The 15,851-nt window shown below is 38.6% G+C and overlaps 1 protein-coding gene across 3 annotated transcripts in view; it reads left to right on the forward strand.

Annotated features, from left to right (window-relative positions):
- Nucleotides 1-7,424, forward strand: part of LGR4 (leucine rich repeat containing G protein-coupled receptor 4) — a 127,407-nt gene extending 119,983 nt beyond the window's left edge. For 2 of the 3 annotated variants that reach the window (XM_024214842.3, XM_024214845.3), the window contains 3 exons: nt 386-507; nt 1,558-1,638; nt 4,905-7,424. In XM_024214842.3, coding sequence (XP_024070610.2) covers nt 386-507; nt 1,558-1,638; nt 4,905-6,181 — 1,480 coding nt within the window. In that variant the 3' untranslated portion in view covers nt 6,182-7,424. The remainder of the gene's footprint in view (nt 1-385; nt 508-1,557; nt 1,639-4,904) is intronic. The other variant, XM_024214843.3, reaches the window with a different exon arrangement.
- Nucleotides 7,425-15,851: the final 8,427 nt, after the last annotated feature.

The raw sequence follows: 15,851 nt of genomic DNA on the forward strand, positions 1-15,851 counted from the left end.
ACAAGTGATAACATGAATATTAGTAACAACTTGCTTTGCATAAGACAGAGTTGAGCCAAACCCAGGAATGTTTCTTTACCTTCACCATAGACTGAGGGCTTGGATGAAATGGAATCCTGATCCAAACCACCTCTGTTTTAGTTTTGCTTTTGCAAAAATCAAGAACTCCCTTTTTTTGCCCATCTCTAGTCAGTTTTAGTATCCTAAAGTGTAAGCTCTTCAGAAACTCTCATAACTGATTCTAGTTTGAAGTTGGTCTTTATTAATGTATGTATCAAAAAGAAGCTGCTCTTGAACAGCTTTAGCTTTGAGGCATGCCACTTTTAAAAATTAAGAATATAGATGCTGCCAGCTAATATTGTTCATTGTTTTGCCTGTATTTCAGGTCTCTGTCTGTTCCATATGCCTACCAGTGCTGTGCATTTTGGGGTTGTGACTCTTATTTGAACTCTAACATGGAAGATTCCAGCCACCACGATCAGAGCGTGTTGATAGATCATGATAGAGGTGAGTGCTCCATTGTACTAGGTGTTCCACTGCATTGCATAAGTTAGGCCAGGCAGGTAATTTTGTTCTCCAACAAACAGATGTAGATTGGTTCTATGTGATCCAATTCCTATTTCCAAACAGATGGGATGAGTCTGCTTGGCTAAAATAGGCTTTTCCCTGTTTCAGTTAGAAAATATTTTTTTCTTCTTCCATTGTATTAAATTGGCAGGGTCAGTTATCTTGCTATTCACTTGCTTCCCAGAGCACACTCTAAGAAATATCCTGCTGGTCTCAGCATCTCCATCTCCCTTTAGAGACAGGGTCTGAACTGTGAGTTTTCAATCCCTCGTTTCAAGTTTCCAAGTTCTCCTCTTGATATGGGCTGGGGCAGACTTGGCTTAAAGCAACAGTTCTCAACCTTTCTTACTCCTGGGACCCAAAGTCCATCTGAATTTCTTTTCCAGGAGCCAGCCAGATCCCACAATTCTTTGTGGGCACTAAGGATTGCGGCATGGCAAGAACCCATGCCTGTATGTTGTAGTAGGGAGTGCTGAGTGTGGAGGGCAAAGAGAGGAGAGAGGTTGCTGGTGGGGTGCATCTCCCAACTCTTTCCCCCGCATAACATTCATCTCAGGGGCCCAGTAGTACTGTACAGGGAAGGGGATAAAAGAGGGGAGAAACAAGATGTAATGGGATTACTGCAGGGGTGGAGCAACAACAGGAGGAAGGGCGTAAGTGGCCTGTTCCTTCCCTTCCTTTCTTGAACTCCTGTTGAGTCCTAGCATCCAACGGATTTGTCTTGGGGATTTTTGCAGAGTTCCTCATGTCCCTCAGAACAAAATAGAATCTAAATAGTATGATGGCAGGGGGTGGAAAATAAATATATATTAAAAATAGCATTCAGCATATATAATCCCCAGAGAATGGAGTTAATTGCTTCAGATTTAATGATTTAAAAATACTTGGATGCTCAATTAGGTGGTTTAAAAAAAATAGTATCTGGTTAAAAATATTTGAAAAAAATCAAACTCATACTACTTCGGGACTAAAATTCCTGCCTTTACTCAGCTACAGCAGATGCAGATGTTCCAAACACTGATGAGAATGAAGAACTGGGTCAGACAATTATTCATTGTACACCCACGACAGGTAATTAAAACAACCACTTTAGTTATACTCTGAACTTCTAGCCTTTCATTGTGCTTTAGGTGTCTACTGAATTATGTCTCTAATTCCTCATGGTCCCCATGTATACACAATCCTGCTGTGCTTGGGTGAAACTCCCACTGATGTCAGTGGTATCTTTGGATAAGTAAATACCACAGGACTTGGCCCAATTTAGCACTGTAGTAGAGAGCCATGCTGGAAAAAGTCCAGGTGTGATTCCCAAGCTCAGTGCACAGAGTCTTAGCCTTTACATTTAGAGTTGACAGTATGTATTGTCCTTTAATGCTTTGGACCAACTCTCCACATTAGCAGAGAATCCGAACTGCTCCAACTATAAAGGGTTGCAGTGCTTGTGGAGTTGCCGAAATTCTCTGATATTACAAAGGAACACCACAGACAGCTTCCATTGCTACTTTTCCTGCCCACCTATCTTCCTTCTCCATAGCAGCTACTCCTTCCTTGCCAGATCACCCAAAAGGCTCAGACATACTACCAAAGCCACTGCCCACTACAGACCTGCTGAGAACCATTGCACATTGTTCCAGCCAGCTAATATGGCTCCTGCCATGTACCTGCCACCTTCCCATTCCCCTCCCATCCCCCCCTGCACAGAGGCATACTGCCAAGGCAATTGCCACAGGATGGAGAGGGGCCTGCACCTATTTTATCTCTGCCTCTCATGGCAATATTCTGAATCCATTATTCAGATTCACCAGACTGGCTTTTGCCTTTTGTGCCAGCTTCTGTTTTCATATGTGGAATGTTAGAGAGATTTCCTGGGTCACAGGAAAAGCAGTTTATGATTATAGGGAAAAATTCGTCTTTGGTGTAACTGCACTGAACTCAGCAGTTACATTGGGAATGAATTTAACCTATGCTGCTTTGTGCTTGTTTGCTTTTAGATTGTTAGGTTGCTCACAGGAATTCTAATTCATGTGCTATGGTATAAGGTTTACAGCTTTTAGCGCTCTCATTTTGCACATGCTGGTGATGCTTCAGCTCCTTAAGGAGCTAAGCACAACTACTTGTTTTTTAAGCTTACTGCCTACCTCAACCCCTCCTCTCCCCTGCTCATAATCTCTTCCCAGTCCAAGATGTTGCTCTGATCTTGAGTAGGACACCTGCCCTCTGTGTAAAGACAGAATCACTGCTCCGACGCCAGGTCCACTCCTCATTTTGTCTAGTTGCAGAGAATAGATTGCCAATCACTTAACTAATGGGGCCAGCAATTAGAAGCATCAAAAACTCCTCCCTCTCCACCTTACCCATGTGCTTGCACTGAGAATGGGAAAAGGAAGACTTTTCCTGGGGGAACAAAAAGCATGAGGTGGCAGAGGAGGCAATAGATGAAGGTGGTTGAAGGCTGAGGGGGATTTTTTCTATCTGAGTGGAAGAGATAGCCACTAGTATATACCACAGCTGTTAGAAAATGATTTGCAAATTTGTCTTGGAAATATTGAATTCCCTTTCCATCAACACTATTTGTTCCCTTTTTCTTTTCCTAAATAGTATGCAGTTTTTGCTGTAAAGTAGTATTCTGATTAACATTAGTATGTTCATGTGATATGAAAAAAATATTGTTTGAAAATAATTATTCAGTGAGGAATCTACTACTTGGCAATGCCTGCAAGAAAGGGAAATTTGTCAGCTGTTTTGGTTGGTCTATTTTCTAATGATCCAACTGTACTATTATGTAAACAGATTTCCCTCAATGCAGAAGAACATTTTGATTTTTGTCTTGGCTATAAACTAGAGGCAAGATTAAATTCTACTGGGTTCTGAAACAGAGTTCAAAAAGGCAGTTAAGACCTTGAGGGATTTTTGCACTGACCTTTGATTGTTTTCCACAATAACTGTTTCACTTAGAGTTTGGGGAAGACTGTACCTACTGTGTGGTCTTGGGGCCATTTGTGGCACCTGATGCTCTAAATTAGGGTTATCTTGTGCTGGCTGGATCAGCCTCCAGGAGCTTTTCACCAGCTCAAGATGGTAGCACCTTCTGCCCGTGCCCCTTCTTGCCCTAGATGGCTCCCTGCGCCCAAGGGCCACTGGCACGTGGCATAGAGCTGGGGCCACCTGAGATTCCCCATATGCAAGAGGGATTGCCACTTACGATGTTTAGTGTAAGTGCTTGGGACACAGCGAGGGCCAAGGCCCATCACATTGGTAAACAAAGTTTTTGAGAGAGCAGCAAAGAGTCCTGTGGCACCTTATAGACTAACAGACGTTTTGGAGCATGAGCTTTTGTGGGTGAATACCCACTTCGTCGGACGCATGTGCAAAGTTTTTGAGGACTCCAAGAGTATTACTTTGCATATATAGGTAAATAAATAAATACAGAGAGAGAGAGAGCACACATCTTATTGACTTTCAAAATGCACTAGATACATTCATTAAATAACCTTCATGACATCCATGTGATCTCCTATAGGAGTTCATGTGGAGGGGATTTGAGGGAGTGTGGGAGCAATGATGCTGCTTAAGCTCAATCTCTTTCCTTGTGACAGATTTATGGTTTAAATTGATTTACCTCTCATTTCTTCATCTCCATGGCAAAAAATGTAGAGTATAATTTTCTTCTGTGACTTCCCCAAAGTTAACCCAGTGTGTCACTGGCAGGGCTGGGAACAGAAAACTTGTGGTGAAATCCTGCCCCTGTTTAAGTAAATAAATTGAGTTTGTTGGCTTTTTACAAAAGTGTTTCCTTGTAACTTTTTTTTTTTTTTTTTTTAAAGAAGAAACATTGACAACTTAAAGTAACCCACAGCTATTCCAAAGGGAGTGTTTGTGAATCGCATATTACAGGAACTTTGGGTTTTTTTGTTTGTTTGTTTTTAAAGGAGTGGGGCAAATTTTTCAGGATAGATTTGAACAGCAAAGTGTTTCTATTTCTTTGTACCAATGTGTTCATAAAAAGTATGGAGGTAAAAATAAAAGTTATTTAGGTGACCCTAATAAAAGCTCTATTGAGTAGCAGAAAGACAATTAGGGTTTAATTATTTATTTTGTTTACACGGACTATTCCTGAGTGACCATTCTTCCTAGTAATTATCTCTTCAGGCTTAATTAATTCGTAAATAGCTTCAGCAGCACAGTTTACTTTCAACTGACCTATTTAGGAGTTCAGATGAGTGCTGCTGTTCCTGAAATAATGAGTTCTGTGCTTGTAATAGTGCTTAATTATGTAAGATTTTCAGTGATATTTTATTTTTCTTAATTCCTTGTCCTTTTTGTTGTGTTTCTTCTAGGTGCTTTTAAGCCCTGTGAATATTTACTGGGAAGCTGGATGATTCGACTTACTGTCTGGTTTATTTTTCTGGTTGCCTTGTTCTTCAACCTGCTTGTCATGTTAACGATATTTGCATCTTGTACTCCATTGTCTTCCTCCAAACTGTTTATAGGCCTGATTTCTGTCTCTAATTTATTTATGGGAATCTATACTGGTATATTAACTTTCCTGGATGCAGTCTCTTGGGGAAGATTTGCTGAATTTGGCATATGGTGGGAGACTGGCAGTGGTTGTAAAGTTGCTGGGTTTCTTGCAGTCTTTTCATCAGAAAGTGCCATTTTTTTCCTGATGTTGGCAGCTGTTGAACGAAGCTTCTCTGCAAAACAGATAATTAAAAATGGGAAAAGCAATCACCTAAAACAATTCCAAATTGCTGCAGTTTTTGCTTTCCTGTGTGCTATGGTAGCTGGATGCTTACCACTTTTCCATAAAGGGGAGTATTCAGCCTCACCACTCTGCTTGCCCTTCCCCACCGGAGAAACACCTTCACTAGGGTTTACAGTAACTTTAGTGCTCCTAAACTCATTAGCATTTTTGCTAATGGCTATTATCTATACTAAACTTTACTGCAACTTGGAAAAAGAGGACCTCTCAGAAAACACACAATCCAGCATGATTAAGCATGTCGCTTGGCTAATCTTCACCAATTGCATCTTTTTCTGTCCTGTTGCATTTTTCTCATTTGCACCACTGATCACTGCAATCTCTATCAGCCCTGAAATAATGAAGTCTGTTACTCTAATATTTTTCCCATTACCTGCTTGTCTGAATCCAGTCCTATACGTTTTTTTCAACCCAATGTTCAAGGAAGACTGGAAATTACTTAGACGGCATATCACCAAAAAAAATGGAGTAGTGGCAATTGCTGTCAATACTCAAGGTGGCTGTGTGACACAGGATTTCTACTATGACTGTGGCATGTATTCACATTTGCAGGGTAACCTTACCATGTGTGAATGTTGTGAATCACTTCTTTTATCCAAACCTGTACCATGCAAACACTTAATAAAATCACACAGTTGTCCTACACTGGCAGTGGTGCCTTGCCAACGGCCAGATGGGTATTGGTCAGACTGTGGCACACAGTCTGCTCATTCTGATTATGCAGATGAGGATGACTCTTTTGTGTCGGACAGTTCAGACCAAGTGCAGGCCTGTGGTCGCGCATGTTTCTATCAAAGCAGAGGATTCCCTTTGGTTCGTTATGCCTACAATATACCAAGAATTAAAGACTGAAAGGCTTTGCTGTAAGCTGTTCTCATAAGGAAGAAGTACAATGTTTCGTAGACCATACCTGTTCTGACCTTTCAACCAGGAAGCACTTTTGTAATCATTGTGTGGTGTCACTTGTAAAGAAGGGAAGTGGGCAGTAAGTTTCTTGAGCCATACATTTGAGGGGAGGAAAAGTTGCCAACTGTAAATAATGGGTAAACCAAAACTTGTAACCCAATATTTTTATTCTTTCCAAGCAATACTGGTTTCTTTTATACAGTTTTTATGTGCTAAAGGTCTGTTTCCATGTTGAACTCCAATTGTATTTTGCTTCTACTGTTGTGTGAGGCAAGTTCTGTCAAGCTTTCTGGTTAAGCACAATATAAGGGACAGCTGTTAATATTAAGAAATTATTTTTAAATGTGATTTTCTATAATTAAGAAAAAATTGTTGCTAGCTTTGTATAGTATTTTCAGCATTAATCTCAGGATGACTTACTGCAGGGCCAAAAGAAGGGACTACGTCTCCCATACAGAACTGTGAGAGCAATATAGGTATAACATTTTTGTTTTTTATATTTCAAACTAAGATTTGATCTTAATAAGATAACTATTTTTTATTTAAAAAAATGTTTTATCCCTCAAGATCTGCAGACTGTATGAAATAAGAATATTAACAGTTGTCGCGAGCGGTAGAACTGAATATGGTTTTCAGTGGAGAGAGACTGCTTCAGGTGAAAACCATAGTACCATTCTTCAGTATTATGTAAGGTCATACTACCAGAAGGAATTACCATGGGCTAGACAGTGTATATCGTCAGTGCTGTCTGTGTGTGAGGTTAGCATGCTTATTTAGAAAGAGACAGAGAGAAGCTAAAATATTTTGCAGCCCTATTCGCTGTTAGTAATAGTGCTTATACACACAATGATGTCTCTGAGCATCTTGAGACTTTACCAAAAGGGGTGGCAATGAAAAGCAGTTTTGCAATATAGAAACTTCTGCATCTCTGCCAATTATTTCTCTCCAAGTAAAGTACAATGTGGTGAGATGGACTAATTTTCATGTAAATTTGTGAATTAATTTAAAAAATTTTCTTAAGCATCTAAGACCCAAGTATCACTTAATTACCATCAATTATCCTTTAATCTGTACTTAGTTTGAAGTCTGATCAACATAAAGTTATGAATGCATGATCAAAGTATACCTCTACCCCGATATAACACGAATTCGGATATAACACGGTAAAGCAGTGCTCCAAGGGGGCAGGGCTGCGCACTCCGGCAGATTAAAGCAAGTTCGATATAACGCGGTTTCACCTATAACGCAGTAAGATTTTTTTGGCTCCCGAGGACAGCGTTATATCGGGGTAGAGGTGTAATTAATTATATAAGTTTCTTGAACAATATGCTGAATCAATAGCAAATCCACTGCCATACCAGTTACTCTGGAAATGTTCTTGTTAAGATTTAAGCTAGATTGCTGTTTTGAGAATTAAACTGTACATACTGTGCATATAATGAATTTTTATCTTTGTATTGTAAATTATTTGATAGAACACATGATGGGAAATATGGCTTCAGTTCATTTTGTTAATTAAAGCTACCTCCTAAACTATAGTGGCTGCCAGTAATTGTGGTTTATATACTTTTTGCATTGTAAATAGACATGGTTGTACATTGTCACTGTAATAAAACAGAATCCTTGTATATCAAATCATGTAGTTTGTACAAAATATTGGGAGGGTTTCATTTACTGTATGCTGTAATTTTTGTAAGCCAAACTATTCAAGTAAAAACAAACAAAAAGCAGAAAAGAAAATCATCCCAGAGTTTTAGCTTTCTTATAGTTATATTACTCATAAATATTTCATCTTAAGTTGGCATGGAGTGTCTCAGTAAAAGCAAATAGTGTACATGGATATTGCTAGAAATCACACTTCTTAAAAAATGCATAAGATCTTGGAAAAGTTCCACATGCACAAAATCAGCATGGGAAATTATGCTCATAAATATGGTGTCAGATACAGTGTATTACCTATGGTTGGAGTTTTGGAAAGAGATGTGCCAACAGAATAACGGAGTTGTCAGTTCAAATGTGAATTTATGAACTAAACTTAATGCTGTAGACTTGCTGTAGACTTGCAGCATCCGGAGAAGCGTTTGGCTTTTTACAAAGCACTCTTCATTGTGAAGTATAGAATTTAAGCCCAAAGGTACCTGTACATTTTTAGTATGACTTGGAAGATCATCCAGATGCTAAATATTTATTTTTTAAAACCCATCATTTCATTGCCAAGATGCAGGTTTTTTGAGTCACTATTATGTGAGAGATGCACAATCTGTTTAACATTCCTTCTGTTGGCAATGTAGCAGCAGTTAAATAACTGTTTGAAGTATATGTAGCTACTTTCAGCTCTATTTGAAAAGAGGAAAATAAGTTTCAAATGGAAAAATACAATCAGTAGGGAAAAAAAAACTATCAAGCTTCCAATAGGACAGTGGTTCTCAATTTTTTGTACTGGTGACCCCTTTCACATAGCAAGCCTCTGAGTGTGACTCCCGCCCTCCCCCATAAATTAAAAACACTTTTTATAAATTTAACACCATTATAAATGCTGAAGGCAAAGCGAGGTTTGGGGTGGAGACAGACAGCTCATGACCCCCCATGTAATAACTTTGTGACCCCCGAGGGATCCCAACCCCCAATTTGAGAACCCCTGCCTTAGGGTATAGAGCAACAAAATGTTTTTTAAAAAAATCAGTCTTTATTAAATATTGATACCTTTCTTTAAAGTGTTACTAAAATAGTCAGATACTGTTAGGATGACCAGATAGCAAGTGTGAAAAATCGGGACAGGGGGTGGGGAATAATAGGAGCCTATATAGGAAAAAGCCCCAAATATCAGGACTGTCCCTATAAAATTGGGACATCTGGTCACCCTAGATACTGTTAAGTTGATACGTTAATGTTTTAAACCCTGGAAAATATTGGCTTGTAATGTGCTTGTTAATTGTGACTGTGACTTAATGGGTGCTTTTTAATTGTATTCCTCCCAGTTTCTTCCAAAACTAGCCAACATGAAATAGGTTCTTTCTACCATCAGAGAGAGAGCTAGAAGGGGGGGAGGGGAAATACAAGCAATAGTCCCCTGAAGTCACTCCCTTGAGAAAGAGGGCTGCAAAACTGAGCTGGGGCCCAACTCCACCAACACAAGATAAAGGTGGCAGGTGTGGGCTTGCACAGGAGAACTTGGAGAAATCCAGTTAAACGGTAGGAAAGGCCTTTCAACAATGTCCTATGCCTCACAAGTTAGTTGAAGTAGTAATGCTCAATGCTAGAACAACCACAGGGTAGGTACAGGAAAAACCACCAACAGAATACAGCTGTCAGCATCCACCCTCCAAAAGTGGCATCTTGTGGCTCCTCTATTCCCCATGATATGAAGAGGGGAATATAATGATACATGGGTGTCTGGCATAGTTCTAGTGAGTAACTTACTTTTTTCAGTCAAGTAAAAATTACTTACAGAATTAATGTTCCTGAAGGTTTCTCCTGATAACAATAGCTTCCTGAATGCAGTTTTGAACTTTAAAGTAATTGAAATCCTAGAAAATTAAACCCTTCTTGGTTACTGCAGGAAACAGAACAAACAGATCACCTGATTTTCTAACCCTTCCTGTTGCTTTGAGAGAGACTTAAAACCATCCTCACAGCAAAGATGAGTTTTTTTCTAAATCCTGCCAAATACGAGCAGTGGAGAGAAGTCCCACGAAGAAAATGGAACCTAGCCTGCCAGAAAGAACTCACCCGATATGCAAGATGCAGGAAAACAATTGAGCTGGGTCATCTATCCATCACATTCTGTAGGTGTAGTGACACTACGAGAACTTTGGCAATTTTTCTTGTCTCCTGCCGGTGGGGGGTACCTTTGTTTAGACTGTCATAGGAGGATACTGAAGAAAGAAACTGCTAAATCTTTTATGTAATAAGGTCTCCACTTAGAAATAAGTTTTTATGTTCACTTTTTAGTTAGTTTTATTTGTTTTAAAAAGAAATGTATTAAAAGGCACACAAAAAAATAGGCATTCCCATTTTGGGTGCTTACTGAAATCAGTTACTTCAAATATTTTGGCAGTTTGCTGTTGTGCATGAGTGATCACCTGGAGTTTAAAATCTGTAATTGGGGGTCCAGACTTTATGCAGTTATTCCTTTAATGGAAGTTTTACATGAGTAACGTCTGCAAGCCCATGCTTTTCTAAGAACATTTAAAATATTAACATAGATCAAAGACAAAAATGGGTTTTTGTATTATGCTTTTAAACAAAAATAATCTCAAACACTAGTTTAACCTGCAGAATTCAATCTGTCGTGTACAAATGTTGTTTTCTGATGTAGGGCCATTTTTGCAGTTTAAGTGATATACATTTTCATACACAAGTCTCAAGTTGTCAATTACATCCCTTAAATTTTCAGTTCTAGCTGCACCCTTCCAGCTGAATCTCCTGTGTGTTCAATTTTGTAATTATAAATACTTTTATCAAAATTGTACACAAATCCTTTTATGTCTAACTTCTCTCACTTCTTTTGACTTTATTGAACAGTTTTTTACCAGCCTTTTGTTCTAATTTGCAGGCTAATACTTTTTAATTAACCAAAATATGTATAGTTTTCTTCAGAAGCTTATCCATATCTCAAATACCATACTCTCAATTTAATTATATTTTTTTAATTGTCTAGGTGCTTTGATCTCTTACTGCTAGCTTCCAAGTTTCAATTTTTTTATTTATTTTTTGGCTGGAGGTTTTTTTTATATACAGTATATACAGTAGAATCTTATTAATTTCCACTAAAGACTGGGACACCTGTTGCTAATGACTGAATTTTATAAAATTAATTGAGTAAATGAAAAAAATTGAAAAGAGAGGATATTGCATCATATTGTTTTTTGTAAATTGTAGAGGCATTCATACACCATAACAACTTAGATGTGGACAAGTTTGTTTTAATGTATTAAAGGTATTTCATATGAAATGAGATGTAATAGATTTTGTAAATGAAATATACTGCTGCATTTACTATAAAATCTTTGTTTTGAGTTGGGGATAGAGTAGACTATCTTGTTTCTGGGTAGATAAGCAGAGTTCTACTATATCAAAATATGATGTTTCATTGGGTTGCCAAGCCACAAGGCACTACCTGCATTTTCCTCTGAAATGCTCAATCTAACCATATGATCTGTTCTAAAAAAAAGAACCATATTGTTAATTGGAGATTTTACTCCAATTAGATGATCATTCAAGTGAAGACTTGTTGCAAAGGGAAAAAAGGCCCACACGGTTGACTGATTGATAGTGACCTCTAAATAATGCTAAAACCAATGAGACAAATTTGGCATGAGCATACAGACTGAGGGTACATCTACGTTGTAATAAAAGACCTGGGGCATGGCCACAGCTGGGGGTCAGCCAACTTGGGCTCAGACTGTGCAGCTAAAAATTTCAGCATAGACACTGGGGCTCGGGCTGGAGCCCACAAGGGGGATGCCTCTCAGAGCCAGGATGCAGCCTAGGCCTGAACGTCTACATTGCAACTTTTAGCCCTGCAGCCCAAGTACAAGTCAATTGACTTGGGCTCTGAGACTCTGTGCCATGGATTTTTTTTTACTGCAGATGAAATCCTGACCCACTGAAGTCAATGGGAGTCTTGCCATTGATTTCAGTGGGACCAGGATTTCACTCTGAATATTCCATACAGATTCCTTCAGAATTTTTCCACAGAAGAAAGAAATTCTCCCCATCTTTAGGCTACTCCCATTGCAATGGAAAGAAGTTTTAAATATATCAGTGTGGAAAAATGAGGAATGCTAAAACACACTATAATTAAGGTCCCCAAAATTCCACAGCCTCTGGAAAAATATGACCAAAAAGAACTAAAAGCAGCCAATACATCTTCACGAAGGTAGACACTTGCAGAGTGGGCCCATCAGAGCCTGGTCTGCTCGGGTGATGGGTATGAAGCCAGGTGTTTCTCCCTGGCTCAAAGGACTGCTGTTCCTCCCTTTGTTGGGAAACTGCAGATTTAAAGACCAAATACTAAATCTGTAGATTTGTCTGAGGGTGGTGAAAATTAACAGATTAGACAGCATAATTTTACGCCAAAATATATGGACAGTCAAAAAATGGAATATATGGAATTTAAAATTTTTAGATGTGGTATTGAGAAGATTTAGAAGATTTTCAAGATTTAGATATACTTCCTGGTATTGAGAATCTATTGAAAACAATATAAAATGTGAATTTAATGTTTCCTTTTATCAGATACAGCTAAGAATAAATTGTCTACATTATTTTAACTTGATGCTGCTTTTGGTGAAATATGATGAACTATGATATCTTTTCCCTCCATTTTTGTTAACTTGCATGATAATTCAGAAACAAGATTTTGGTTAATTAGGAAGTCTGTATATTTCTTCACATCAGACAGATCCACAGAAAGAAAATATGAATGCTATAATGTCTGAGTCTTGAAATGGTATACAGAGAGCCTGTTTTTTTAATCTGCAAAGTTGCAAGTTTAAATAAGGATTAATACATATGAAACTCAGCCAAAAATTTTTTTTAGTCTAAATTGACTACTTCTCCTGTGTGTAAATCATCATGATCTAGGAATGAGATTAATGACTACTTATCATATTTTTAATTTTTTATGCTATTAAGAGAATAAGAAAGCGTTTATTTTTTATAACAATTTAATGTCTTTATTATCATTCCAAGTGTCAACATGGTAATAAATGCTGTTATTCATAAATATTTTAGTTGCCTGTTTATTTCCCCTTTCTTCCCTTATTCACAGGAAGTTTTTTTTCTTAATTGTTATTTTGTGTACGATTATTTAGTAGCATATATTTTCTAGTATCTAATAAGGACTTTTTCAGTTTTTCTAGGTGTAACTTTCGGTAGTTGTAATTAAAAATTTGTAAATATTAAAAAATAAGCAATAGAAAAGATATGTAAGTAATAAGCAGCCTGATCTTATAGGGTTTGAGTCAAAGTCCACTAGTCAACAAAAAGACATAACATAATCACATCGCCAAAAGAGACGTCTCCTTAGTGAATGCCTCCTGGAACAGGGATTTAGAGTATGTCTGTATCACAGATGCAACAGCGGCACAGCAACAGCGCTGTAGTGCCTGAGTGTAGATACTTGATACAGCAACAGAGAAGGGTTTTTCCATCATTGTAGTTAAACCATGCCTTCGGGAGGCAGTAGCTAGGTTGACAGAAGAATTCTAGCGGTGTCTGTACTGGGACTTAGGTCGACTTACCTGTGTCTCTCAGGATGTGAATTTTTCACACACCCAAGTGATGTACCAAGGTTGGACATGAGTTTTAGATGATCAGGCCTTAAATTATCATTACAGCTACATTTCAATGATTATTTTGTAAATTTCATAGAGCTACAGGCCAGAAGGAACCATTAGATAATCTAGTCTGGCCACCTTTTATATCACAGGCCATTAAATTTCACCAAATATTTCTATATTGAGCCCAATGACTTTAGGTAGACTAATGCATTTCAGTCCTCAGGAATCTAAACTGTTGTGTGCCATAGGAAGAAAACAGGAGAGACCAAGGTGCCACCAATACCTGAGGCCCCTGCAATGGCAGGGAATAGATAAGGTAAAATGTCTGGATGATCTTAGCATGTGATCCTCACTGCATGCTGCTGCAGCAGACAGTGAAAAAAACCCCAAGGTCCTAGCCAATCTGACTTGGAGGCAAATTCCTTCACAATCCCAAATTGGGCAACCAATTTGATCCTGAACGTCTGAGCAAGACATATCAGCCAAGCTTCTAAAAAAGAGAATTCTCTCCACCATTTCAGACCAGTGGCCCACACTGCCCAATATCCCATCTCCAGCTGTGGCAAATCTCTGATGCTTCACGGGAAGCTGAAAAAACACCAAAGTACAATCCACAATACATCTGGTCAATTGTGCTTTGGGGGGAAAAGATTCTTTCCTGATCCCTGCAGAATGCTGGCTGTAGCCCTGAAACATGAGATTTAATTACAGCTCTGCATTAAGACAATAGCTGTAAGTTTTATGAGCAAATTGAGGGAAAAGCCCTTAAGACCCACCTAGCAGGATCAACAACCTACAACGGGTGCCAGGAGCAGGTAAGAGTGCAGTATCACACCCTGCCCACCGGAGACACTCACAAGAGGTGAATTGTCCCCTGTCACAAGGACACTTCAAAGGGGTTTGGGGAATGGGGTGTACCTATGTTGTTAACCTGCAAGGCAAACTAAGGACTGGCAGAGTCCAGATGAGATGTTTTTGATGGGTTAAAGGCTGGTGGGGTTAGGTTGCTGCAGGCAGGTACCTAACAAGGTGACTCTCAGTCCTGGGTACCCCTGGAACCATCACTATTAGACCATTCAAATGCTTGTTTCCTATCACTTCCTTCAATTATAGGCATGTTAAACTCATACTCTGAAATTTGCTAAACAACGAAGTGACACTGAGATTAGAAACACAAACACAATGACAGAAAATTCACCTGTAAATTTGGGGGGAAAGAGCTGAAACAGATTCAGTTGGAGGTGGAAATGTGGAAAGGAGTAACGTTGAAAAAACTACGTCTGATGGTTGGTAGCAGAAAGGGCCATTGGAATATTTTCCTGCATATATAGAGGTATATACCTCATGGAGTAGAGAGATAACAATCACTCTCAATACAGCTTTGGTGTGATCTAATCTAAAAATATTACACTTAATTCTTGGCACATCAATACAGTAAACATATTGACAAACTGAAGAGTTCACAGAAGAGCAACAAGGAAGAACTGATTTATGAGGAAAGATTAAAGTGCTATATGTGTATAGCCTGACTAAGAGACAATTATGCTGAAACGTAAGTGCCCAATCCTGTCTCAGAGGAGTACCTGGGAATACAACTGGACCCTAATTTTATGAATATTTAATGGGTAAAAACATCACGAGAAGAAATTATTTAAGGTAGTCCAAAGGGAGTATAGCTAGTAGTAAAGGGATGTAACTAAGAAAGGGAAAATAAAACCTGCATATTAGGAAAAATAATTCTTGAGAATTAGATCTGCTAGAGTGTGAAATAGTCTCCCAAGGGAAGTGGTGGAAGTGTGTGACATATTTAAAACTAAATTACATAAATTACTAGAAAATACATTATAGGGAACAATCTTGCATTGACAGGGGGAGAGGCTGGATGACCAAAAATTGCATAAACTCTGTTTCTTTGAAAAATATATTTTAAAAATAAAGATGAAATGGAGGGCAACTCTAGTTTAATATTCCCCTTGTGACGTTCTGAATGTTGTGGTACCCTACCAATGCCAAGAAGTCGTATTTACTGACATTCTGTTACCGTTGTGTTCAAGTTAAAATACATTGGGGCCCAATCCTACAGTCCTTGTGCAGGAAATATGTCTCAGTGTACTGCAGGATCAAACCAGATCGTGAAACTCTGCCCCCACCCGTAATGAGTATCTTGGACCAAATCATGGAGCTGTGCTGATTTACAATAGCTGAAGATTCTGGCTCTTTTGTATCACCAGTGGACTAAACGGACTGCAAAGAATTCCATTATCCTGCAACTGTTACTCAGTTTCCAATTCTCTGGTAAGCACATGGCAGAGCAGTGTTAATGCAGAAAT

This window comes from Terrapene carolina, unplaced genomic scaffold (genome assembly GCF_002925995.2).
Source record: "Terrapene carolina triunguis isolate 2854851 unplaced genomic scaffold, T_m_triunguis-2.0 Scaffold96, whole genome shotgun sequence".
Taxonomy (NCBI): Eukaryota; Metazoa; Chordata; order Testudines; family Emydidae; genus Terrapene; species Terrapene triunguis.